The 25,954-nt window shown below is 38.4% G+C and overlaps 1 protein-coding gene across 1 annotated transcript in view; it reads left to right on the forward strand.

Moving 5' to 3' along the window:
• The window catches only part of CNTNAP5 (contactin associated protein family member 5), a gene marked incomplete at its 5' end in the record, with an annotated part of 853,982 nt that extends 828,881 nt beyond the window's left edge, over positions 1-25,101 (forward strand). Inside the window, 3 exons of the mRNA XM_004390491.3 lie at positions 14,313-14,531; positions 21,918-21,989; positions 24,905-25,101. Coding sequence (XP_004390548.3) covers positions 14,313-14,531; positions 21,918-21,989; positions 24,905-25,101 — 488 coding nt within the window. The remainder of the gene's footprint in view (positions 1-14,312; positions 14,532-21,917; positions 21,990-24,904) is intronic.
• Positions 25,102-25,954: the final 853 nt, after the last annotated feature.

Genomic DNA, 25,954 nt, shown 5'->3' on the forward strand with positions numbered 1-25,954 from the left:
CCAGTGTCTTTGTCTTTAGGTCATTCATCTTGGGACAGGCAGACTTCCTAGGAAAGATTTATCCAGTCTTCTGCTTGGAGGGTGAGAGATTCTGAAGGTCATGTTGAGAAAGTGAGCTGGTGGATCTCAGGATCCACTAGGCATAAGTCCACACAATTCCCATTTTTCAGTAAGTATTCTTGGTCTTAGCTGTGGCTGTTTTCTTCATCTTTCTGTCAAACCTTAGTGTCGTGTTGTTGCTGTTGTCAGCAACCATCAAGTTGGCCCCAACTCTTGGCAGTCCCACGCATGATGGAATAAAACTCTGCTCAGTGTGCCATCCCCATGAGCAGTTACAGATTGGACCATTATGATCTACAGAGTTTTCATTAGCCGATTTTCAAAGGCAGATTGCCAGGCCTTTTTTCCTTGCCCATCTTAGTCTGGAAGCTCCTCTGAAACCGGTTCCTCATCATAGCAACACACAAGGCTCCATTGACAAATGGGTGATGGCTGTGCATGAGGTGCATTGGCCAGGAATCGAACCTTAATCTCCCATGTGGGAGGTGAGAATTCTACCACTGAATCAGCAATGCCCCTCTCCACAGTCTCATAGCACTTCTTTATTCATTTCTCCAAGAAGCATGGGTAATTGAGGGATAAAGTGTGCTGTTTGAAACTATTTTGTCTTGCTCTAAGATTTCTAACTTGTGAGGGGATTGTTGTGGAGTTGTCTGAGAAAGAACAGAGAAGCATGGCCAGCAGAAGATGATATATTGAGATTTGTTGCAAAGAATTCGCTTACACAATTGTGGAGGATGGGTACAAGGTCCAACATTTGTAGGACAGGTCATCAGGAAGGGCACACTGGAACTCTCAGGCATAGACTGAAGCTGAAATCCATGGGTGGAATTTCTTCTTCTTTCTGGGAAACCTTATTTCTGATCTTAAGGCCTTTCAAGTCATTGAACAAGCCCATGCAAATTATGTTGGATACAACTACCCTTTGTAATCAAGTTGATTCCAACTCATAGTGACCCTGTAGGACAGAGTAGAACCACCCCATAGGGTTTCCAAGGAGCGGCTGGTGGATTAGAACTGCCAAGTCTTTTGGTTAGTAGCCGAGCTCCTAACCACTGGGCAACCAGGGCTCCATATCTTGGATAATCATCCTTAATTAAACTCAACAGTTTATAGATTTTAATCATATCTACAAAATAACTTCACAGCAATACCTAGATTAGTGTTTGAATAACTGTCAGCTATAGCCTAGCCAAGTTGACACATCAAAAGATTATCACATCATTGTCTCTTTAGTTATTTTTTTTTAAATTGAGATGAAGTTCACGTAACATGTAACGTAAATGAACCATTTTAATGCTTTCGTTATTAAATTATTATTTTTAAAAAAAAATTTGGTGCTATGTGTTTTCACTAATTATGGCTTGTTGATTCGAAGACCAATTTGGAATTTTTGATGAGTTATGGATTTTGAGATATATGATCTAATAACACAAGCCACCAATAAGAAGAGCGGCACTGTGGTGTCACTGATCCGTGGTGTGATAATATATCGATAAGGACTGAATAGTTTATTGCGAGTGCCTTTCCATTAGATTACATGGGAAACCTCTGGTTTTCCAAATATGACACAGGAAAACCAAAATAAACCCATCAAGGCACCCCTACTATCACATAAAGCCACAATCATGCTTACAAGCCTTATCTCACAGAAATAAAGAAACAAAAGGCAAAAGTTTACAAAACTAACATGTCCAGGAAGCATCACCTAATAGAGTGCTCGACCTACACACAACAATGAGGCTCCAACTCTGGTCTGCCGAGCTTCACCCATTTCTAAAGGGACTCACCTTGATGCTAAATGCGTTAGAACCAGAATAATCTGCTACCTATGAGACCCAGAGGCATAAATAGCGGCTGATATACAGTTACATCAATAGTAACAAAAGTGTTAAAATGTATAAATCAGTAGCATTTAATATAGTCAAAATATTGTGCAACTATCACCTCTATCTAGTCCCAAAACATTTCTATTACCCACAAAGGAGACCCTGTACCCATTAGCAGTCACTCCCCATTCCCTGTCTCCTCTCAGCCCTTGGCAAGCACTGATCTTCTTTCTGTCTCTGTTGACTTGCCTATTGTGTGTATTTCATAAAAAAGAAATCATGCCACATGTGATTGTGTGTGTGTGTGTCCTGATTTTTTAGAGTATCATAATTTTCAAGATTCATCAAGTTTGTAGCATGTGTTAGTACTTCATTCCGTTTATATGGCTGGATAATATTATATTATATGGGTATACCCTCACCACTATCTGTTTCCAGATTTTTCCATCAACCTCAGCAGAAGCTCAGTGTCCATTAAGTAATGAGTCCTCTTTTTCTCCTTCTGTCTCACCCACCCTGGTGGCGTGGTGGTTAAGTGCTATGGCTGCTAACTAGAAGGTTGGCAGTTCGAATCTACCAGGTGCTCTTTGGAAACTCTATGGGGCAGTTCTACTCTGTCCTATAGGATCACTATGAGTTGTAATCAACTCAATGGCAATGGGTTTGGTTTGGGTTTTTGGTTCTCATCCACCCTTAGTAACTACTAGTAAACTTCGTTGTCTATACATTTGCCTATTCTAGAGATTTCATATAAGTGGGATCATATAGTATTTGTTTACAGGAATGTTTTTATAACTAAATAACGTGTGTGCGAGTGTGTTTGTGAACATGCATGAATGCATTTATATGTTTGAACACACACTGCTTACTGCACAGTCACTGCCTAGATGTTTGGATGCCACATAGAGGCACAGTTACAAAAGGGGAATCTGAGAATGGAAATGGAAGAAAGAATTCTTGTGAAATTCAGGCCTGAACTAAAACTTGGCAGATGAGAAACTCCATGCCTCCTACCTCTCTCCTCCTGCAGTATCTTTACTCCCTAGTATGGGGGAGTCGCTGTGCTAAGTCATAGTTCTGTAGAGAAAGGCAATGGAAAGTCAGTGAGATGGGGTGAACAGACAGGACTCAGCTCCAGAAAAACCAGAGCTGCTTTTTTGTTTCACTCTATGAGAATATGATGGGAAGTTATTGCTGGTTTTAATCACAGAAGGGATAACTTCATAAACATAGATTTTTCCCTTGTCTTCATTTTCTAAAAAGTTATTTTTTTTTAAGCTGTGGTGTTATATTTTTGAAAGACTGTGCTTTGTTCTACAGCCTTTATTGTAGAGTGGAATATTTTTGTAAGCATTCACTCAAGTGCTCCTGCATGATGTAGCTGGCATTTATTGATTAAATTAAAATGCAAATAAGCTTCTTATCTGTTACTGTTAGTGCCAATAACTGTGATGATAAAAATGGCAGGGAGTGCTTTTCTTTTCTATTATCATTATATCACATAAAGTTTTCCCTCTTGTTCAGCATATTCGTTTTGCTTTTATTGAAGTATCTGAGTTATTTAAACCAGGACAGTATTATCTGTGCTGTTTCTTGGATGACAGGAATACATATTGTGAAGAGATTCATATGTTGTTATTTTTCAATACAATGAGTTTCAGTCAACTATCACTTGTTTCCCCGGTCTATTTTCTGATATCTGTGAATTCCGCAAGGATGAACTTTGAGAGAATTAGAAATAATATACAAAGAGTTCAGCACAATAACTTTTTGCAGTAGTTATTTCTATCCTGATTCGAGAGATAGGGAAATTAAGATTCAATAACTTGTCCAAAGTCACTCTAGCAGATGCTGCTGGTGCCCCATCCTATCCCCTTGCTTTTACTGCTTCCAAGCCAGCTATTTACAACTTCCAGAACCTTCAATCATTTTTCTGAGGGCCTTTCCTGGCAACTGACACAAGCTTTACTGGCCTACATGGCGAACCAGAAGTGCCAGAGATTTAATGCCTGCTAGGAACAACTCTCAGCCCAAGATGGTGTGAGCGGGTGCATTAATGCCCAAGCTCCCTTGCCTCAGTTGGGATTATTCTGATATGTGTGCTCCTCACAGAATCCTAGAGTCTCTCCAGGGTGTTTAAGCTCCAGTTACCCAGAGTGCTGCTGGTTTGGATCATGTCCGCCTATTAGTTTAGTCTTCACCACACTGCCTTGGGTCTTCACTGCACTGCCAGGTTCCCTTCACTTCCCAAATAAACTACTTTTGCTTTAATACCTAAAGTCTGCCTTGTGGTCTTCAAGGGAAACTGAAATCAACATTGTCACTCATCCATTCAATAATTGGCTGATCTATCTGTCTGCCCGTCTGTCTTTATCTATCTATCTGTCTGTCTATCTATCATCTATTTAATTCCTGAAAAGAGTGTTATTTTTGATGAGTTACATATTAACCTCTATAAGGATTCTAATGCTTAAGTTGAACAACCTAAAATTGGCTACTAACAGTAAAAAAAAATTGAACATCTGGGGACTGAACTGAAGGCCAGCCAAGGGCAAAATTGTCCCACGGGTGAAGACTGTATTCAGTGCTGCTTTTGTGTGTGTGTGTGTTTGCCAATTCTCCTGCCTCCTGGTGCTTACCTGTACCAGGTTGCCCTGTCAGGGTTTTCTCTAGTTAACCCTGCTCGCTGCACCAACTGTGCAAACTAGTCCAGAGAGGCTGAGATCATCCACCTCAGACACCAAAAGTGTGGTGGACAATAAATCCTGCTCCACATGTGAACTGTGTTCTGTGGAAATCTCAATGTCCCTCCCCTGGTTCAGACCCCAGATGCCAGTGCAGCTCTTGCTCTCTCATCCCCACTCACCCTAGTGTTCTGTATTTCTACTTTTAACATATGCCCAGATATTAATATTTTAGTAGCTAAAATACCACAATAATTTTCTTGTGTAAATATTTCTAATCAATAAATTTGGTAATTACAAGAAATTTCCACTTAGCACGTTACTGAGATTGGCTTGCATGTATACAACTGGATTTATTAGTTCCTTACCCAACCTCCATTTTGCTTCCCTTCCCCTTCCCAACAGAAGTCCACTGTTGCTCAAGTATCCACACCCTCTATGAAGCCTGGTGCTCCCGGGACGCACATGTCTCTATCTGCAATCCCCAGGAATTCATCCTAATTGCTCTAAGCAAAGTGTTTCTCAAAATTTGTCCCAAATATCATTGGAGGGGGGTCCTGGGACCCTTTCAGGTGTTCCACAAAGTAAAAACTATTTTAACAATAGATCTCCGTTACATTTCTCACTCCTGTTTTCTCACACATGTAGGATGGAGTTTTCCAGAGACTGCATGACATGATGATGTCATCACTTGAAGACTAATGGAATGTGTACTTGTTTTAAAACTTTCTCAGTTTTAATTTCTAATACAGTAGATATCAGTGGATAAAAAATAAATATAGATAGATATCCAAAATCCCTTCAGGATTTTGTGAAGGAAAAGGGTCTTGAGACGAAACAGTTTGAGAACTGTTGGTCTAAACAAATGGTTATGTTCCAGTTCCCTTGCCAGTGACTGGATTAAGCATCACGTATGACACAGTGTGGCCAATAAGAGGAAGTCTGCAGGGTGAAGAATGCTACGTGGATCAGAGAAAGGATCCTCTGTGCTTAAAAAGAGACACAGAATGAGACAGCCTTTTCTTTCTTTGCTTCTGAACATTGTTGAGTCTGGATGTGATGGCTGGAACTCATGATCACCTTAGTCTAGATTGAGGATGTGACGACTTCAGAGAGATAAAGCCCTGATGTCCTGTCCTCAGAGCCTTCCCTGCCTCTGGGCACCTTGTTATGTGAGATCATCAATCCTTACATTGTTTAGATCCCTGCAAGTTGCATATTCTGTTACCTGCATTAGAAAATCTTATAAAAATAAATTATTCACTACGTCTACCTCAGTAAATCAAAAAATAAATATCATCAAATCACCCAAGGTGACCAGTATGGCTTTTACTATCCTTGGGGCTTTTAAGTCCACAACTAGAAATCCCACATCACGGTAGAATATGTTTCTATTAGTTATTGTTGGAATCAGCTAAAAGATTATCTGTTGGATCGTGTAATCTACTAGTTTTGCTCATTTTCTTTAAAAGAGTAAACAACCGAGTATAAACAATTACACCAGAGTTGTCTGATTCTGACGCCATATCAAATAAATAATTAGCACCCTGAGAAAGGTTTATTTCTTTTGAATTCCAAAGGAATGAGTTTCTGTGTTAACTTGCAAGACCTAAGCTTACAGCCAGACAAATGATTTTTATATGGAAACAAGCTGAATTGGCATAGGGAGTGTGAATGATACTTAGAATATTAAATACTGGATAGGTTGTTAAGGATTCACAGATTCAGCAGTCACTGTTCTATATTCATACAGGTGCTTTTACAAAATGCATGTAACCAAGAAGCTCAATTAAAAAAATGAAAAATATAGTTAAGCAACCAGTTGTACAATTGAAATGCTGGATTCTCAGATGGTAATACTTTAGTTTACTGAGTTGATTTGGTTAATTTTGTTTGTGAGTTTGTGGCTTCTTGTATTAATCGTATATATATATAAATTATATATGTATATATCTTAAGGAAGAGTTATGGAGGACCTACTATGTGCCAGATGCTGTGCAATGCAGAGTAATGCCAACATCCAAAAATATTTATTTAGCAACTTCTATGTCCTAGGTTGGGTCCTGATGGCATACTGGTCAAGAGCTCACCTGCTAACCAAAAGGTCGGCAGTTCAAATCCACCGGCTGCTCCTTGGAAACCCTGTGGGGCAGTCCTGCTATGTTAAGAAGTAGATACATAGTGATGTACACAATAGGTGCACTTTCTTCACGAAACTTATGTTCTGGAGTGGTACATAAAAGATGAACCAATAGCACACACATAAACACAGACACAATTACAAAGTTTGTGGAGAGAGTTAGAAAGGAATCTAGCTGATGGCCCCCAAACCCACTGCTGTTGAGTCAATTCCGACTCCTAGCAGCCCTGTAGGACAGAGTAGAACTGACCCACAGGGTTTCCAAGGCTGTAAATCATTATAGAGCAGACTGTTCCATCTTTGGTGAGTTCGAACAGCTGACCTTCTGGTTAACAGCTGAGGGCTTTAATCACTGCACCTCTAAAGCTCCTAACTGGTGGCAGTGCTAAAGAATAAGAGTGGGAGGAGAGAGAAGGTGCTTCTTAGTAAAGTGCCCAAGCAAGTCCTCCTTGGTGAAGGGGCTCTCAGCCTGGGACCAAGGAGAGAAGTATCACGCCACACGTGGAGGGAAGCCTCCTTGGCAGTGTGCAGAGCCCAGGCACAGGCCTGACCGATAACATGCAAGGGGCTTTATGAACAAGACAGACACCGTGATGAGCAGCAACCACGCCTACACTCACATTCCATACAAACAGTTAATTCTGCTTCAGCTAACAACATGCTGAGACTCATGAAGAGGAATATTCCATGTGCACTCTTGGCAGAGATGTCAGAAATACTAATGAAGTACTAATCCACACTTGGCCTGCTCGTCAAAGAGAGCGTTCTGCATAGCATGTCATAAGTGGAAATGAAAACATGAAGAAGTTACCTGTTTAGAAATGGCCGGAACGAAGGATTTAAAAGTCTATAAATATCCCTGATTAGGGTGTGTTACTGTGGATGTTAGGAATTTTTTTTTTTTTTCACTTTGTCATTCATTTACTAAAGTTTATTAAGCATTTCCTGTGTGTTGGGCACTGGGTACTAGTGGATGGGGATTTAAACCTGAAAAGGACAAGCTTCCCAAAGCAAGGAGCTTCTGATCTAATAAAACTAGAGTAACAAATGTCAGAAAAAAGCCTGGGGAATATGGAGGAGTAGGTCTTGAACTCTCCATGTCTCCTGCCTCTCTCTTTAAGCTCAACCTCTTGCCTTATTTAACACAGAATTAATGGGATTTTTCACCGTCTTAAATGTGATGCCCTTTCGCTTGTAAGGCTTGTACTGGCTTTACTTTGTGTCTGGAACATTCTGCCCACCTGCTCATGCATGGTTATCATCTACTAGTCTTTTAAGAATTTCTTTAAATTCATTTATTTGAAGCATCTTCTTTAAACCAGTGTTTCTCAAAGTGTGGTTAATCAGAATTGCATAAGAGTGCCTCTTAAAATGTAAATTTCTAGGCCTCCACATCAGACCTACTGAATAAGGAGGGGTCTAGAACTGGGCATTTGAATACATTTTCCTGGAAGTTACTATATACACTCAGTTTGATCACCCCTGCTGTAGACTTTGGCTGGGGTCTGTGCTTTCCCAGACCATACGACTTAGTGCCTGGAATCATTGTTGGTCTATTAAATTAACTCTCCAAAATAACTGCAAGCTCATAGAGATAAGAGCCATGTCTGCTTGCTAGTTATTGTAAACCCACTGTTTGACATACAGCCCTGTATGCCATATCAGCACCAGTAGCCATTCAGTTGATCTCAACTCAATGTTGACCCCATATGTGTCAGAGTAGAACTGTGCTCCTTCGTGTTTTCAATGGCTGATCTTTTGGAAGTACATCACCAGGCTTTTCTTCGGAGGCCCCTCTGGGTGGACTTGAGAGGCCAAACTTTTGGTTAGCAGCCAAGCACATTAACTCTTTACACCACCTGGGGATTCCTTGTATGCCGTAACCCAAACACAAACCCATTGCCGTCGAGTCAGTTCCGCCTCATAGTGACACTATAGGACAGAGTAGAGCTGTTCCACAGGGTTTCCAAGGAGCAGCTGGTAGATTTGAACTGCTGACCTTTTGGTTAGCAGCCGAGCTCTTAACCACTGCGCCACCAGGGCTCTCTCATTTCACAAGATTGTCATAGTTACGAGGCCATACCAGCAAGGGCAGCATGAACAGCATAAAAGCACTAAGCATTATTTTTAGATAGTTTGAGGTTCTCCTTTCAAGATTAAAATTTCATGCTATGAAGGAAATATGTCCCAGTAACTGGACGTGCTTTTTGTAAGCTATTAAAGAGTATCTATCTCAGTAACCAAATGTGTGTGTGTTTTCACCGAGAAACATGGTTCTTGGACTTTGGGTTCTCCTGGTTAATTTTCAGACTGTTTCTTTGTTACCTGAAGGCCACAGTGGACTCCGGAGGGGGAATAAAAAAAACTCCTCATTTCCATGTACTGCTCTCACCTTCCATTAACATTGGTTTTCATCATTTATATTTTATCTTGGCATGGCATTTTACTCGTTTGCCCAAGTTGTATGGGTCTCCATGACTTGTATTTGGACATGTCAGGATTCAAATGTCATAAATGGCTTTTGACATATAGCAAATGTCATGTTGTATCCTAAAGGAATATATCTTTTTAGCAAATAGTTGATCTTTTTCTTTTTTTTAATATCCAGAAGGAAAAAAAATATATTGCATGCATGAAATTAGTCTGGATCGGCTCTATCACTTTCTTCATGTCAAACAAGTGTGACTTTGTGAAGTGTTGCACATTTGTGCATTTAAATTCTTTCTGTACTACTTTGCTTGGCATCACAGAATCCACTTGGTTTCATGGAGAGCATAGCTTTACTCAGAAGAACAGGGTGTTTGCAAATAAATGTAGAAAGTCAAGTTTAAAAATGCCTGAAGAAGTTAATCTGTAATAAGTTAAATAACTGGGTCAAAGTTTGAGTACTACTTTTAGTCAATTGTGAGTCAGTAAGAAGTGAAAATTTAGTGGAAGACTTCAGAACAATCAGATCTGCATTTCTATCTTAGTTCTCTTGTATGAATGTGCTATTACTTGGGCCTGTTGAAGGAAAAAGAAGTTTGGAACTGATGAAGAAGTAGGAGTAAAATATGATAAAAATAACAATCGTTAACCATCATCATTGTCATAATAAAAAAACGGTTGACATCCAGTCAGGTCCGACTCATGGCTGATTTTTTGGAAGTAGATTACCAGGCCTTCTTCCGAGGTACCTCTGGGTGGATTCATATCACCAACCTTTTGGTTAGTAGCTAAGTGCTTAACCATTTGTGCCAACTGGGGAATAATAGTAATAGTCAGTGCAACTATGGTCACTGAGATGAGAATCATACTTATACTATTATATTTATTTGCATGACAATTCACAAGGAGGGTATTATTATCAGTATTTTACAGCTGTCCAAATTGACCCTCACTGATGAGAAAACACTGATGGGTCGCTCATGGGTCAAATGTACAAGGGCCTTACTCATCAACTCAGTTATGTCTAACCTCCAGCCTGTGCTTTTTGGCCTACCATGCTGCTTTTACATCACTGAGAACAGTGTGCTAGAATTCAAAGTACCTCACATGCTGTATTTCCATGATTTTTAAAGTGTATTGAGAAGGAGAAACTAAGTCAGTTTCAAACAAGAAAGCTTGGGAATGCCATAGATTTTTCTTTGTAAATACATGAGATGCATGTAGTTTCTCAAGGTGATGGTACATGTTATGAAAAGAGACTTTGTAATTCTCCTTGTTTGGATGGGACCGTTAGACATCAGTAGAAAAGCCTGGGGAAAGGGAGGCAGAGCTATTTTCCAGTGATGGGCCTTTAGGTGTGTTCTTACTACATCACCTCCTGAATAGCCACATTCACGGTTAAGTTTGTCTTCAGTATTCTTTCTCTAGCTCAGCACATAAAATAGTTCCACCCTCTGACTTCTTATGTATCTAATGCAATTGTAACTTAAAAACAGAACAAAATGGATTAGGAAATGCAGTAAGTCTTTAACATAATACAGAATTTAATGAATTCTATAAAGCATTCAACCAAAATAACTCGTGCTTTCCCTAGTTTTTGCAACCTCTTTCCTCTTAGCTAATTTATGTAAAATTATGTTACTCTATGAGTTTTTGGAGGGTGTTTAGGGAGGCAGCATAGCTTAGATAAAATGTTAGACATTTAAAGTCACAAAGTCCTGGGTTTAATCCTCAGCTCTGCACACCATCTCTGGCATGTCATTTCATTTCCCTGAATCTCAGCTTCCCCATCTGTAAATTTTGGGTAACAATAACGTATATTAGGAAGAACATTTGAGGGGAATATAAATAATACTTACTAACAATGATTACGATGTTATATAGTAGATAAATGATAAACGGTGGATATTGACATTTTTACAGCTTTTTAAAAATTTTGCTGAAGATTTATCCCCTACCAAATATTATCCAACAATATAGAAGAAGAAAAAATAATTCAGTATCATTCCAACTTTTTTTTCCTCTCCATCCATGTAGGAATCTGAGAAATCATTCTATCAGGACTCATATTGAGAGTATTTTCTCATACCAGGGATACTTATTCTCTCATTTCTTTTAAAAAATACCTCAAAGTTTGATCTTTATTATCCATCTAGTATAAACACACTTCCCTGGAGATAAGACTTACTCAAAACATTTCTTCCTTTAAGGAGAGAATGTCATTTTCTGGCATTTCACCTGATTTATCTGTGTGCCTATGCTTGTACCTGGGGCTTGTGTTTGTGGCAGTCACTATAGAGATGCTCTCTAAAGACCTTGGCACTGAAGTAGGCTTCTTTCCAACTGAGTTCTGGGGATGCAGTCTAGCACTTTTGAGTTAGACCCTTAAGGCATAGCTACAACGATATGTCATTTACTACTGCTATGTAATCCTACAACGCAAAATCTTCATGCCGAATGGAACCAGAACAGAAATAATAAGAGTGTTTACACATTATGAAGAATGTAACCAATGTCACTGGACAACTTGTGTGCAGATTGTTGAATGGGAACCTAAACTGCTGTGTAAACCTTCACGAAAAACACAATAAAGTATTAAAAAACAAAACAAAACCCTTCGTGCCAGATTATGATCCCTTTCTCTTTTCTTCTGCCTCTCTCTCTAAGTATTTCTGACCTCTAACTCTACCCCTTGATAACTACCAACCAGTAACTAAAGTATATTCTGAATTTTAGCTGAGTTCCAGTGCCACCCAGAAAAATAGAACCTTAAAAATCTGGCAGACTGTTCTGTAATAATGTATGATAATTTTCTTATGGAACATAGCCATTTTTAGGTCATAATAAGAAATAAATATATGTAATCCTCTCATGAGTAAGTGAAAAAATATGTACCACGGCTGTAGGATATTTATTTCAATATTTGGGAGGTAGAAGCTTCTTCCCTCATCTCAATGTTGTTTTACATTTAAGGCGGAGTGTCAGTTCATATAGCTATTGGATTTTCATTATCATCACCTGGAAAGTCTTTACAAAACCTCAGACATGATGTTGTAGGTAGGCTAATGACTCACAAAGATATCTACATCTTAATACCCATAACCTGTAAATATGTTAATTTACATGGCAAATGGAAATTAAGGTTGCTAATCAGTTAATGTTAAAATAGAGAGATTATCCTCAATCTTCTAGGTTGGGCCAGTGTAGTACAAGGATTCTAAAAAGTGGAAGAGAGGCAGAAGAAGAGAGTCATAAGTAGATGTGACTATGGAAGAAAGACACAGAGAGATGGAACATTGCTGGCTTTGAAGATGATGGAAAGAGACTGTGAGTCAAGAATGTAGGTGGCCTCTAGGAGGTGGAAAAGACAAGGAAATAGATTACCCCTAGGGCCTTCAGAAGAAATGAAGTCCTACTAACATCTTGATTTTTAGCCCAGTGTTAGCTATGTTGGACTTCTACAGAACTTCAAGATAATAAATTTGTGTTGTTTTAAGCCAAAAAATTTGCCATATAAAACTAATACACATAGCTTCTGTATTATTTTGTTTGTGAAGAGAGGAATGAGATTTTGGTGACGTTTGCCTGAGAGTTTAGGAGGGGCGTTAAAATGAGGGCATACATTAGAAAAGACATCATTAATCGATGTTAGTTTCTCATTTTCTTCCATGTTCTCATCATCACATATCTTTTTTTTCAACATAGTACATGTTTGGAGATAATAGAAGCACTCTTTGTCCATTTATGAATAAAATTAAATTATGATCTACGCTGGTGGATAGGAAAGCCCCATTCTTTCCTGAAAATAAACATATTATTATAAACAAATAACCATTTGAACCATCGAGGTATGTTAAAGCTATTACAGCTTAAGAAAACAGGGTCCGTTATGCATTACATTGTGATCACTCAGTAATATATAACTGCATCCCAGCAACTTGTTCAAACCATCCTTGTTTAAAGGAAAGAAATAGTTACTGAGTAATCTGAATATAAATTATTTTTGAAGAAAATGAGACAACTGGTCTTGCTGTGATTTCCAAATCTTTGTATCTTCATCTTTTATAAATTCTCAAAGATAATTTGGGAGGTTGATCTCTGTCGTGGAAAACCCATCCTCATCAATCAGGACAGAAGCAGGTAGAAATATTGACTAGATGGGCCAGTCTTTAGAGGATGCTTAAAATAATAAACATGACATCAGTCTGAGACCAGAAGAACTAGATGGTGCCCGGTTACCACCAATGACTGCCCTGACAGGGAACACAACAGAGAGTCCCAGATGGAGCAGGAGAAATGTGGGGTGCAGAACTCAAATTCTAGTAAGAAGACCAGACTTAATGGTCTTACGGAGACTGGAGGTACCCCAGAAAGCATGGCCCCTGGATTCTCTGTCATCCCAGAACTAAAACAATTTCCAAGGCCAAGTCTTCAGACAGGGATTGGACGGGACTGTAGGACATAAAGTGATACTTGTGAGGAGTGTGCCTCTTAGCTCAAGTAGATACAAGAGACAAAACGGGCAGCTTGTGTCCAGAGGTGAGATGGGAAGGCAGAGAGAGTTAGGAGCTGGTGGAATGGACATGGGGAATCAGGGGTAGAAAGGAGGAGTGTGCTGTCACAGTATGGGGAGAGCAATTAGGGTCACATAACAACGTATGTACAAATTTTTGTATGGGAAAAAATAAAAATAAAATAATAAACATGATAAACATCTGAGAGAATTTGTTTGACTTCTAACTTCTCTGTCTCTTCTCATTGTTTTTTCTTGATAAATTTTCGAGTAAATTTTTGTAGTGACCATTGTAGTATGCTTGTACAAATCACCAACATCCATAAATACTGATGGAGATGATATAAATTCATAAATTTCTGTATAGAGAAGATTTATTAAGTTTATATTACAGTTCATATAATACTTGGATAAAATACTGGAGTTTGAAATCTTATTTTTGTTTGTTTCAAAGAAAGTATGGCCCTAGAAGTTTTCTATGATATATGTCTGATATATTGGCATTTGTAGTGAGGGTAAGCTTTGTGTATAGTAAATAAAGGGAGATGGGGAAGATTTTCTTTATACAGAGAATAATAAGGTGATCTGTGTAATTTTAGACAGTAAGAGGACTCAATAGAGTTTGAATAAAATAATGTCTGCTTGTCTTTCATGTTCAGAGAATCTTGGATTGGATCCAGAAGTTGCCAAAGCAAACACCTTGGGTTTTGTTGGATGCCTGTCTTCAGTACAGTACAATCACATAGCTCCACTGAAGGCGGCCCTGCGCCATGCCACCATTGCACCTGTGACTGTCCAAGGGACCTTGACAGAATCTAGCTGTGGCTTCATGATGGATTCGGACATAAATGCAGTAACCACGGTGCATTCCTCATCAGGTACATAAAAGAGAAAAATAACTAAGAGATTGATTAATGAACCTTCTCTCACTAGCACTAGCTTTGGTGTCTTTTAGAGACTTCCGGATTAAAAGGTTGGTTGACATTACCCAGTTCCTTAACTTGTATGATTACCGGTGGTTAAGAATTATGACTTCTTTCTCCTGAGTGATATTTTATACATATTCTAATGTAATTTTGTTTTTATATGATGAGTCGTTGGTATTAACACTTGCACATATATTTTATATAGTTATCTATAGTTTTATATATATATATGCAGTTTTATATAGTTACATATGGTTATATGTAGTTATATATACATACGTTATTGTTTTTAGTTGTCATCAAGTTGATTCCAACTCATGGTAATCCCATGTGTGCATAGTAAAACTGCTCCATAGGGTTTTGTTTTTTGTTTTTAAATTTTATTTGTTTTGTCATTGTTGTTGTTGTTGAGAACATACACAGCAGAACATACACCAATTCAACATTTTCTACACATACAGTTCAGTGACATTGATTACATTCTTTGAATTGTGCAACCATTCTCGCTCTCCTTTTTTCGGTTGTTCCTTCCCCATTAACATAAATCCACTGCTCCCTAAAGGATCTTATCTAATCTTTTGACTTGCTGTTGTCAGTTTGATCCCATGTAGACAGTTCTAAAAATAGCATAAGCCTCAAGGCAGACATTTTTTACTAGTTAAGTTAAACTATTGTTTGATTTTAAGAAGACTTAAAAAGTTGAATTGACAAAAGTTGTGTGATAGACATATTTACAACAATAACCAAAAAAAAAAAAAGGTAGCTGCTGAGGCTGCTTATGTACAACCAAAACTCTCATGGAATTTGATTCCTTGATTTGAAGGTTTAGGGTCACGTTTTCCTGGGACATCCCAGTTAATTGGCCTAATAACATGGTTAGTGCTTCTATTCCATCTCCGTAGGGTTTTCAAGACTAACTTTTGGAGGCAAATGTATAGGCCTGTCTTCCAAGGAGCCTCTGAATGGGTTTGAACCACCAAACTTTCAACTACTAGTCGAGTGCTTAACTGCTGCACCACCCAGGGATTGTGGGTGTATGTGTATATATGTCACAACTGTTTAAGTGACTACTGCTTTGAGGACTGGAGAGTTTAGAGCCAGAGAGGCAAGCTGATTGCTGAACCAATATTATAATTTGTTATTAATATCACTCCTTTTTAAAAATAGGAAATTCTAACAACACTGCATTTGGAGCAAAATTCTGTGCAAGATTTTATTTTGCTTTCCAACTATCTAAAATATATTTTTATCTTATTCTTTGTAACCATAATCCTGAGATAAAACTGAGACATCAAAATGTTTTTATTATATATGTACAAAAATAATATTAAAATGTGTATTCTGAAAGTTTTCAAAATTTATTTTATTTATTTATTTTTGTTGTTGAGAATATACATAGAAGAACATATACCAATTCAACAATTTCTACATGTACAATTTAGTGACATTTATTACATTCTTCAAGCTGTGTAAACATTCTCACTCTCCTTTTCTGAATTGTTGCTCACTCATTAACAAACTCACTAATCCCTACATTTCCTATCTAATCTCTCAAATTGCTGTGGTCAGTTTGATCTCATATAGATAGTTCTTAGTTCTTAAAAAAGCAGAACGCTCATGGCAGACATTCTTTACTAGTTAAACTATTGTTTGGTTTCAAGAAGACTTTAGGGGTATTACTGATTTAAGGTGTAGGGTTTAAAGATTATCTCAGGGCAATAGTTTTGGGTGTTCATCCAGCCTCCACAGCTCCAATAAGTCTGGATTCCCTTAGAATTTGAAATTCTATTCTGTATTTCCCCCTGTTGATTAGGATTCTTCTATAGAATCTTTGATCAAAACATTCAGTAATGGTACCCGGCACCATCCAGTTCTTCTGCTTTCATTGCAAAGGAGGCAGTTGTTCATGTAGGCAATTATCTACATATTCCATTTCCTCCTCTTATTCTGACTCTCCTTCTGTTACTGTTACTGTTACTTCTGTTACTCCAGGTAAATAGATACCAATTCTTGTACCTTGGATGGTATACTTGCAAGCTTGTAAGACCCTAGGCACTACACAGCCAACCAGGAGGTAGAACAGAAGCACTAAACATATTTTAGGCCAATTAACTCTGATGTCTTAAGATATCATGACCCTAGACCTCCAAACTAAGAAAACAAATCTTATGAAGTATTTGGTTGTACATAAGCACCCTCAGTAGCTGCTCTTTTTTGTTGCTGTAAATACATCCGATGACTTTTGCCAATTCAACTTTTTACAGGTGTTCCACTTATTGACAACAATTACATTATCAGCTGTGCAGCCCTACCCTTAATCGACGTGATTTTTCCATCACCATAACCCTAAACTCAGTGATCCATAAGCAATAAACCCCCCTTTCCTCCTCCCTCCCACCCCTGGTAATCACCAATGAACATTACTCTGTATACATTTGCCCATTCTTGTCTTTTTATATAAGTGAGTTCATACAATACTTGACCTTTTGTGATTAAATTATTTCACTCAGCATAATGTCTTCAAGTTCTGTGCATGTTGTAGCATAGATCAAGACTTCATTTCTCTGTCTGGCTGTATGTATGTACGTACCACATTTTGTTTATACATCCATCCTTGGATGTGCATTTAGGTTGTTTCCACTTTTGTCTATTTTAAATAGTACTGCAATGAATATTGGTATAAATATGTCTGTTTGTATGACTGCTTTCAAGTCCCTTGGGTATTTTTCTAACAGTGGAATTGCTGGGTTATATGGTAGCTCTATTTTTAGGTTTTTTTTTTTTTTTTTTTTTTAAGGAACTGCCACACTGCTTTTCACAATGCCTGTATCATTTTGCATTCCCACCACCAACAGAGAAGGGTCCCAATTTCCCCACATCTTGCCAACATTTCTTATTTTCTGTTTTTGTTTGTTTGTTTCACCTCACTTAACCATTCTAGTGAGAGTTAAATGGTATGTCATTGTGATTTCAATTTGCTGCTCTCTGATGGCTAATGACTTTGAGCATGTTTTCATGTGTTTGGTAGCCATTTGAATATCTTCTTTGGTGAAATGTCTATTCAAGTCCTTTGCTCATTTTTGATTGGATTATTTGTCTTTTTGTTGTAAAGTTATCACAGTTTTATATGCATTTTTGGTTATTAGATTCTTATCAGATATATAGTTTCTGAAGATATTCTCCCAGTTGGTAGCTATTCTTTTTACTGTTTTGGCAAAGTCTTTCGATGAACAAAAGTTTTAATTTTTATGAGTTGCCGTTTATTTTGTCTTTTGCTGTTCCCTCTAAGTTTCCCTCTGAGTACTGCCTTTGCTTTATCCCATAGGTTTCAGTATGCTATGCTTTCATTTTCATTTGACTCTAAGTGATTTGTATTTTTCTCTTTTGGTTTCTTCCTCGACCCATTGATAGTTTAATAGTGTGTTATTTAATTTCCATATGGTTGTGTATTTTTCTTTTTCTATTATTTTTTTCTAGTTCCACTCCACTGTGGTCAGAGAAAATACTTTGTATGATTTCAGTCTTTTAAAATTTATTGAGACTTGTTTTGTGACCTAACATGTGGGTGATCATAGAGAATGATCCATGTGCACTAGAGTAGAATGTATATTATTCTATTGTTGAGTGAATTGTTCTGTTTATGAGTGTTAAGTCTATTTGGTTTACAGTGTCATTCAGGTCCTCTGTTTTCTTGTTGATTTTCTTCCTAGATGTTCTTTCCAATACTGAAAGTGGTATATTGAAGTTCCCAACTGTTTTTGTAGTGCTATCTATTTCTCCCTTCAATTATATCAGTGTTTGCTTTATATATTTAGGTCCTCCAATGTTGAGTGCATTTATATTTATGATTGTTAAATCTTCCAGATGAATTAACACTTTTATCATTATATAATGTCCATCTTTATCTCTTCTAACAGATTTTGTCTTAAAGTCCACTTTGTCTGATATTAAGATTGCCACCCCCAGCTCCCTTGGTTTTTATTTACAAGGAATATTTTTTACCATCCTTTTACTTTCCACCTATTTGTGTCCTTGGGTCTAAGGCTGGTCTCTGGTAAATAGCATATAGTTGGATCTTTTTTTTTTTTTTTTTTAATCCATTGTGCCACTGTCTGTCTTTTGATCAGAACATTTAGTTCATTTACGTTCACTATAATTACCTATAAGAAATGATGTACTTCTGACGTTTGGTTATTTGATCTTTGTGTGTCTTAAGCTTTCTTCAACTATTTCCTTTACTACTGCTGACTATTGGGGCAGGCTTCACTCGAGTGGGGCTTCTATAGCAATTTGCAGCAGCCTGGCATCTGGCAGTTACTGGGTGAGGGAAGGGGCTGGTATGCTCCAAACAAACCCCTAGGGAGATCAGCCTTGTTAATTTTAGAGCAGAAGCTTGAGGTTCTTTCTCTTTGTACAGGCAGAGGGTATGGTGGTTAAGGAGGCGGGCTCTTCTGCTGGGGCCATTTGCCCATTTTACAGCAGCTCACGTGGTTGGGGGGAGGGTAGGGATGGAGGAAGAAGTGATTTTCCTACCGTATGCAATTCATTGTTCATTCTTGCTTGTCTGCAGTTCCTTGCTACTGTCCTTTGCTCAGTTCAGATTCCCTCAGAGCTAAGCCTGTTTCCTTGTTGTATATCTTGTTGTATTTTGGGGGAGGGTCAGAACAATGACCTGTTTACATTGCCAATCTTCCCAGGATACCCCTGATTATGTTTTGAAGTGGCTTTTATATGGGTGAAAGGCCTCACCAGGTGTGTTTTTTTGGTTTGTTTGTTTCTGTGAAGCTATTTCTAAATATACAGAATACAGGCTTTGTTCTGATTCTACTGCTAATACTTTTATGACATGGAGTTTGGGCAAACTGGTCACAAGGAGGCTAGATCTGAGAATTTTATTAAAGTCTTCAGGTTACTCTGGTATTGCTCTACAATTTCCATCCCCCCAACATACACTGAGAACCCTGGTGGTAGGTGTTGAAACCCCATTGTCACAAAAGTGCTTTAGTTTATGGTGATTTTTTTCTCAAAATGGTGATAGATTGACAGAAAATTTGATCATGTGAAATTGCCTGGGGAGGAGTTTGCAGGATTCAGAAGGCAGAAAGCTGTTAAAAAGCAAACTAGGTATGTAGAGTTGTGATTTCCCGGTGGCGTTTAGCATGTTTAGTAATCATGGGAAACTCACCATGGATATGTGATCAGTTGCATGTGTGGAAGTATATTATATTTCAAAAATTATGAGTTCCTACAAAATGCTAGAATCTGCCCTTTGGACATGAAACAAGGTAAAGTAAAGCACTTAAGTCCTGTTAACAACTGATCTCCATAACTGGAGACTGTACTCCAGACAAATGTTTATGGTGTAGGGATGACTGTTGTAATGCGATTGACTTTTGTCTTTTTAAGAACATAATTGTATGACGCATACATACATATCTTAATGAATGCTACTCTTGCTTTTGATATTCTAGTATTTCAAACAGTTTGAGAATTCTTCTTTTGAAGCACTTGAAGAGAACAGAGTATAATCTTTTCACTATCATAAATTGTGCACAAGTCATCACTCTTTGAAGACTACTTGGTTCCCTGTAATATTTGACCATTAAGAAATCAAATTCATCTTTAAAGAGTCAATATTGTTCCATAACATATATCTGTGGTAAAACATTTAGCTGAGTCATTCCTCCCTTTTTGTGGGGGGGGGAGTACAATTGGTGGTTAAAACTAAAGGATGGTTTAAGGCAATTTAGACACGCTGTTAAAAGAGGCAGCTGATTGAAATAAACGAACAACTACCCTGAGGGCTATTTTGCAGGATGGTGCTCATCAAGCATGGATATAGACATGGTTTTTGTAGTCATTTTACTGAAGCTGTCATCTTATCAGAGCTGAAGGCTTTATTTGGAGCTAAATAAATAGTAAAGCATTAGAATTAATAAACTGGGTACATAGGTATCAACATGACATTTTCAACATATGTCAAGAACGGAGAAATCTGGGTGAAAATCAAAATGATATTTGTTTCCAATATTAAAAGTGGTACATGGATTAAATAAGGAGAAATAACTATAGGTCGGAGTAAGAAGAAACAAAAAAACAAAAAAACCACAATCTGAATCCTGATGAATTGTTAAGATTTCAATATTTATAAAGAAGTGTTATAAAAAACAAATATAAAGAAACAAGATTATTAAGGACATTCATTGTGTCAGAGACCATTATAAAAATTATTAGTTTGTATAATTATTACAAAACCATATGAAGTGGAGATGTGTTTCCTATTTTACAGATGAGACAATTTAAATGACACATGACCACGCTAATGATGTCACAAGGTAGTGCATAGTGAATTGCCAAATAGGTAATTAATTACGAGCAAAGAAAAGAGATGGAGTTCTTTTACTGCCTGCTCTTCACTGATTTTGGTGTTTTTATGGGCAATAGTGAAGTCTAATAGGAAGTATAATAATGAGTGTGGCAGTTGGATGACTTTGGTTTGAATCCACGTTCTGCCACAGATGAGCTGTACGAATTTGGACAAGTTAGTAAATGGTTCCAATCCAGTTTCTTTATCAATGAAATGGGAAAAGTCATACTCCTGTTGTGACCATTTCCTGAGGATTAAATTTTACAATAATAGTGATGGCTAATATTTATTAAATGTGTGGTAGCCACCAAGTACTGAAAATTTTTTGTGCATTATATGCATACATGTGGGTATCATTACTCTTCTTTTAATAAGTGTGAAAATTGTTACTTATTTATTTTGCTCAATGTCACCAGACCAACCAGATTCAAACCAGGTCTATGTGCCTTCAAATGTGGTACTCTCTCTTATAAATAGTACATACATACCACATATGTTAATACACAGTGAGGGTTGTTCCCAGGGGTGTTAATTCTCTATCAGGTTCACACTTCCTTGTCAATGGATTTAGTATCTTCTTGCACCTAAAGAGCGCTCTCAAGGAGAGCGACACATCTTGAAGTAAGAAGCCATCAATTAAGGAAGGCTTCAGATAATGAATAGAAACTGGCAAAGCAGCATGGAACTTCAGGGAGAGGCTAAAGGCACATGGGCAGGGTGCCACCATCATGATTCAGCTCCTTATCCTACAAGTTACATATAAGCTAACAGAATTAGAGGACTATTGGGTGGAAGCAGAGTACTTCAGATGCTTTCTATTAGCGTGAGTTTGAGTTCCTTTCAAAATGCCAGCCCATAACTCTTTGCAAACACCTGGCCTAACTCATAGATGTTCATTTCATCTCCACACTGTATACTAACTCCTGGTATCATGAGTGAGAATGAAGGTTTGTGTCTTTGACTCCTTTCAGATTCTTTTGGGAAGACAGATGAGCGGGAACCACTCACCAATGCAGTTCGAAGTGATTCGGCCGTCATTGGAGGTAAACCATTCTTTGCTGCCCAAAGTAGAAAAAGACATAAGTGATCCTCTGCTTTGCAGAAAGGCATCTGAAGCCTCCCTTAGTTGTGGTTATCCAGCACCCAGGGCCCAACATTATCTGCAGCACCACGAGCCTTTTCATGAATAGACATGTCTGCCGCATGATCGAAGGAGCCCTCTCCCCCAGCACCACAGCTTCACAAACGCATCTCACCCCTTATCCATCAGGCAGCTGAGAACTGAGTCAACAGCTGGAGCATTTACTTGCAGACAGGCAGCCACATCCTGTGCATCTCCTCCAGTTGTCAGTTCTCCTAAAGCACAAGCCCAGCAAACCACTAAGACTGCATGTGGGGAGGAAGCCATGTTGGGGGCAGACAGATGGGTGAAGCTGCACTCCTGTCGAGTTTCTCAACCAAATGATTTGGCTTAGATCTAACGAGCAGGGTGAAGCCCACAGGACTTCCGTCTTAAATCCAGCAGCACATGTGGTTACAGATGCAGATCTTGTCTGCTCTGCTGTGAGCTCGACTTCCTCTCCCAGCCTCCCTAGCTTTTCCAGTCTCTCATTGCCTCTGAATCTCACCCCTCATTATTCTGCACCAGCTTGGCTGCTGCCTGGAGTAACTTGATTTTTCTTACAACACAGAGTGACTCCAAAACCTGGTTTAAGTAAGATGCCTGTGACAATCTAAATGCATTTCCAGCTGAGAAACATAACCCTAGCAGGTGCCGCCATTCCTGCTTCTGGCAGCCTAGATTAACTGATCCGTGCCAGATGGAGATCTCCGTTTAAAACTCTGCAATGCCCATTCATTTAACTTACATTTAATGAACATCAGGTAAGGGTCAGGCCCTGTGGTAGGGTACAGGGATACAGGGAAGGGATGGATAAACAGACAGCAACAGAGCTAGTGGAGCGTCCTGAGAGCGGAAGTGCAATGAATACAGGAGCAGAGAGATGGGCCAATACAAACAGACTGAAAGGAAAGAAAACCACCACCTTTTCTTAAGAAGGTCTTTAAACGTCTCACCTGAATTTCTGCTACAGGAAAGACAGTCCAGCTTGATTTTCCTTTGGCGTAAAGAAATATGGCAAAGAATTTACTGCCGGTTTTCTTCCTGTAATTTTCCATTTGACACACACAGAAAAAGCTTTTGTGACTGCTGACTTTCTCCCACCAATTTACATGCTTCTATGAGTTTTCAAGAGTAGGAAAGTCGTCTTGACCCCACGGGAAAGTTCCAGGAGGTTGGTACAGCCTCCAACCCTGAATGCATCAAAGGAGTAGAAACTGGTTCTGTATTTCCTCTCTTAAAGCTGCAGCCCACTCCTAGGAGTTGCGCTCACTACCTTCCAGTGTATTTATATGCTTGTTTACTTAAGTGGTTTTAATCTGCCACGTTCTAAAACAGTTGGGGCAAATGTCCCATAATAATTTAGAAATATGAAAAAGTAAACAACTTTTTTATTAATATATTTTATTTTATTGTACTTTAGATGAAGGTTTATAAAACAAATAGTTTCTCATTAAACAGTACGTATATTGTTTTATGACAATGGTTAACAACTCCACTACATGTCAACATTGTCCTTTCTCAACCTTGAGTTCCCTGTTACCAGCTTTTCTGTCCCTTCCTGCCTTCTAGAAAGTAAGCAATCTTAATCATGGCCCTGATGCTACCAAAAATAAATGAAAGATATATATTCAATATATTTAACTCTCAAATGTTCATGCTTATGCAAATCATAATGCAGTGTCCAAAAAGTTTTTTTTTTCCTCCATATCCATTCGACTTAGGAAAATACAGCAAAATATACAGATTATTAGAAATAAAATTATTAAATATAATAAATACTTCTCAAATATTTTACTATCAAAGAACTTACATAGGCACATTCTCCAGTGTCCATATTTTTACCATCCGTTGGCTGACTTTGCTCACTGAGTCCGAAGAGTCTTTCTGGCAAAGGTCGGGGTGAAACCTTCGAGTCAGCAAGGGCAACTTGCAAAGCAGAACCAGTCAAACCACATGCAGTCCAGTCAGGCGGAAATGTGACACAGCTGGGCATATGTTGGCCGTCTCAGTCATCTCTGAGTTCCTCAAGGGCAGAAGCCAACCATCTCTGAGTGCAGAGCAGTGTGGAAATTCCATAAATGTTTAGCAAGCATTTCATTATTAACAAAACATTTTTTTGTTTTCCTAGGGAAAAAAATAAATAAATAAACAAATTGGCAGTAAGAGAACATGCATGGGATGTGAAATATGTAAATATTGTTTTCTAGGATTCTTAAGTAATTCAAAAATACTTACTTGCAAGGTGACAAGAAAATGTGTTCATTACAAGCCATTCTGACACACGCTTTAAAGCAAGTCTTGAAGTACTTTACTAAGCAATCCATTGCTAGTTCAATTCCATCTTTATATGATGACGTTATCATTCTATTGAATTAACCCTTCTGTGATTTTACCTGGGTTTCTCCATCCAAAGCAAACAAACAACAACAAAAAAAGCAATTGCTGTTGACTTACCTCGGACTCCTGTCAGCCCCATATATGTCAGATGAAGGGTTTTCAAGGGCTTAGGTTTTGGAAGTAGACCAACAGGCCTTTCTTCTGAGGTGTCTCCTGGTGGACTCAAACTGCCAACCTTTTGGTTAGCAGTCAAGTGTGTTAACCGATTGCACCACCCAGGGACTCTGGCTTCCTCCACAGCTAGTCTGAAATTAGGAGGGTTTCTGGTAATTAAAGACTGGTCTTTATTTCTGGGCATTTGGCAGAGTTTATTTGCTTATATAGTTATTTATTTTGTTATTTTCCTCTTCAGTTCGTCTGTGTCTAGACTGAATTGTGTCTCTTGATCAGATGATTTGTGATGCTTTCGTTCTCTCTCCCCTCTCCCTTTCTCTGCAGGCGTGATAGCAGTGGTGATCTTCGTCATCTGTTGCGTCATCGGCATCATGACCCGACTCCTGTACCAGCACAAGCAGTCACCTCGCACTAACCACATGAAGGAAAAGGAGTATCCAGACAATTTGGACAGTTCCTTTAGAAATGACATTGACTTGCAACACACTGTGAGCGAGTGTAAGCGGGAATATTTCATCTGAAAAACTTCAGGGTCACCTGATACTCTTTTAGTTTAAAATTTGTTTCTTCTATTATCTCTCCTATCTTTTAATTTTGGTCATTCTCTTCCTCTTTTCTTTTCTTTTTTTTTTTTTTGCCATTTCTTTTTTGGAAAGTACCTGCATCTACCACAGCATCTATTCCCTTGACCCAGCCCAGGAGACCAGGCAGCTACGGTCACTGCCTTCCTCTCTGACAAACCTTCTGTGGTGATAGTGACCACTCAAGAGACTGACTTTACTACTGTAGACTGAGGCAGAGACACGTGTGAACACGTGCATATTTAATTCTGTATTTCCAGTGTCTAAAATGCGTTCAGTCTTGCAGGCTTACCTTGACTCTGAGTTCTATGACTTAGACATAGAATGGTCATCACTGACATCCTCCCCTGTCTCAAGGTCATTTGAAACAGAGAGCGCAGGGTACAGAGAGAAGATCCTACAGCGCTGATTTGCTTCTGTAGCATTTCAAAAGGAATAAGAAAGGTTTTGTGTTAGTTTACTTTTTCTTACCATAGGCAGCCCATTGCTCTAACTCATCACCCTTGCTCCTAATCCCTGGATATTTTCAAATATAGGATTGCTGATAGTAATGAGAAATGGCTTTCCTCCTTTCTTACCACTCTCTCCTGGGGCCTACACTTTAAAAACAAAACACAATAGCATAAACCTTGGGGAAGCATGGAAAATAGTAGCTTAAAACTAGAAGGTAAAAAGAGAGCTACTAGGAAGTAGATGTTCTATAACTTCAAAAATGCCTCCTCCAATTTTGTAAGAAATGCTAGCTAGGTTATTCCTGGGATTATTATACTGAGGTATAAAATATACACACACA

Source organism: Trichechus manatus, unplaced genomic scaffold, assembly GCF_000243295.1.
Source record: "Trichechus manatus latirostris isolate Lorelei unplaced genomic scaffold, TriManLat1.0 scaffold00303, whole genome shotgun sequence".
Taxonomy (NCBI): Eukaryota; Metazoa; Chordata; class Mammalia; order Sirenia; family Trichechidae; genus Trichechus; species Trichechus manatus.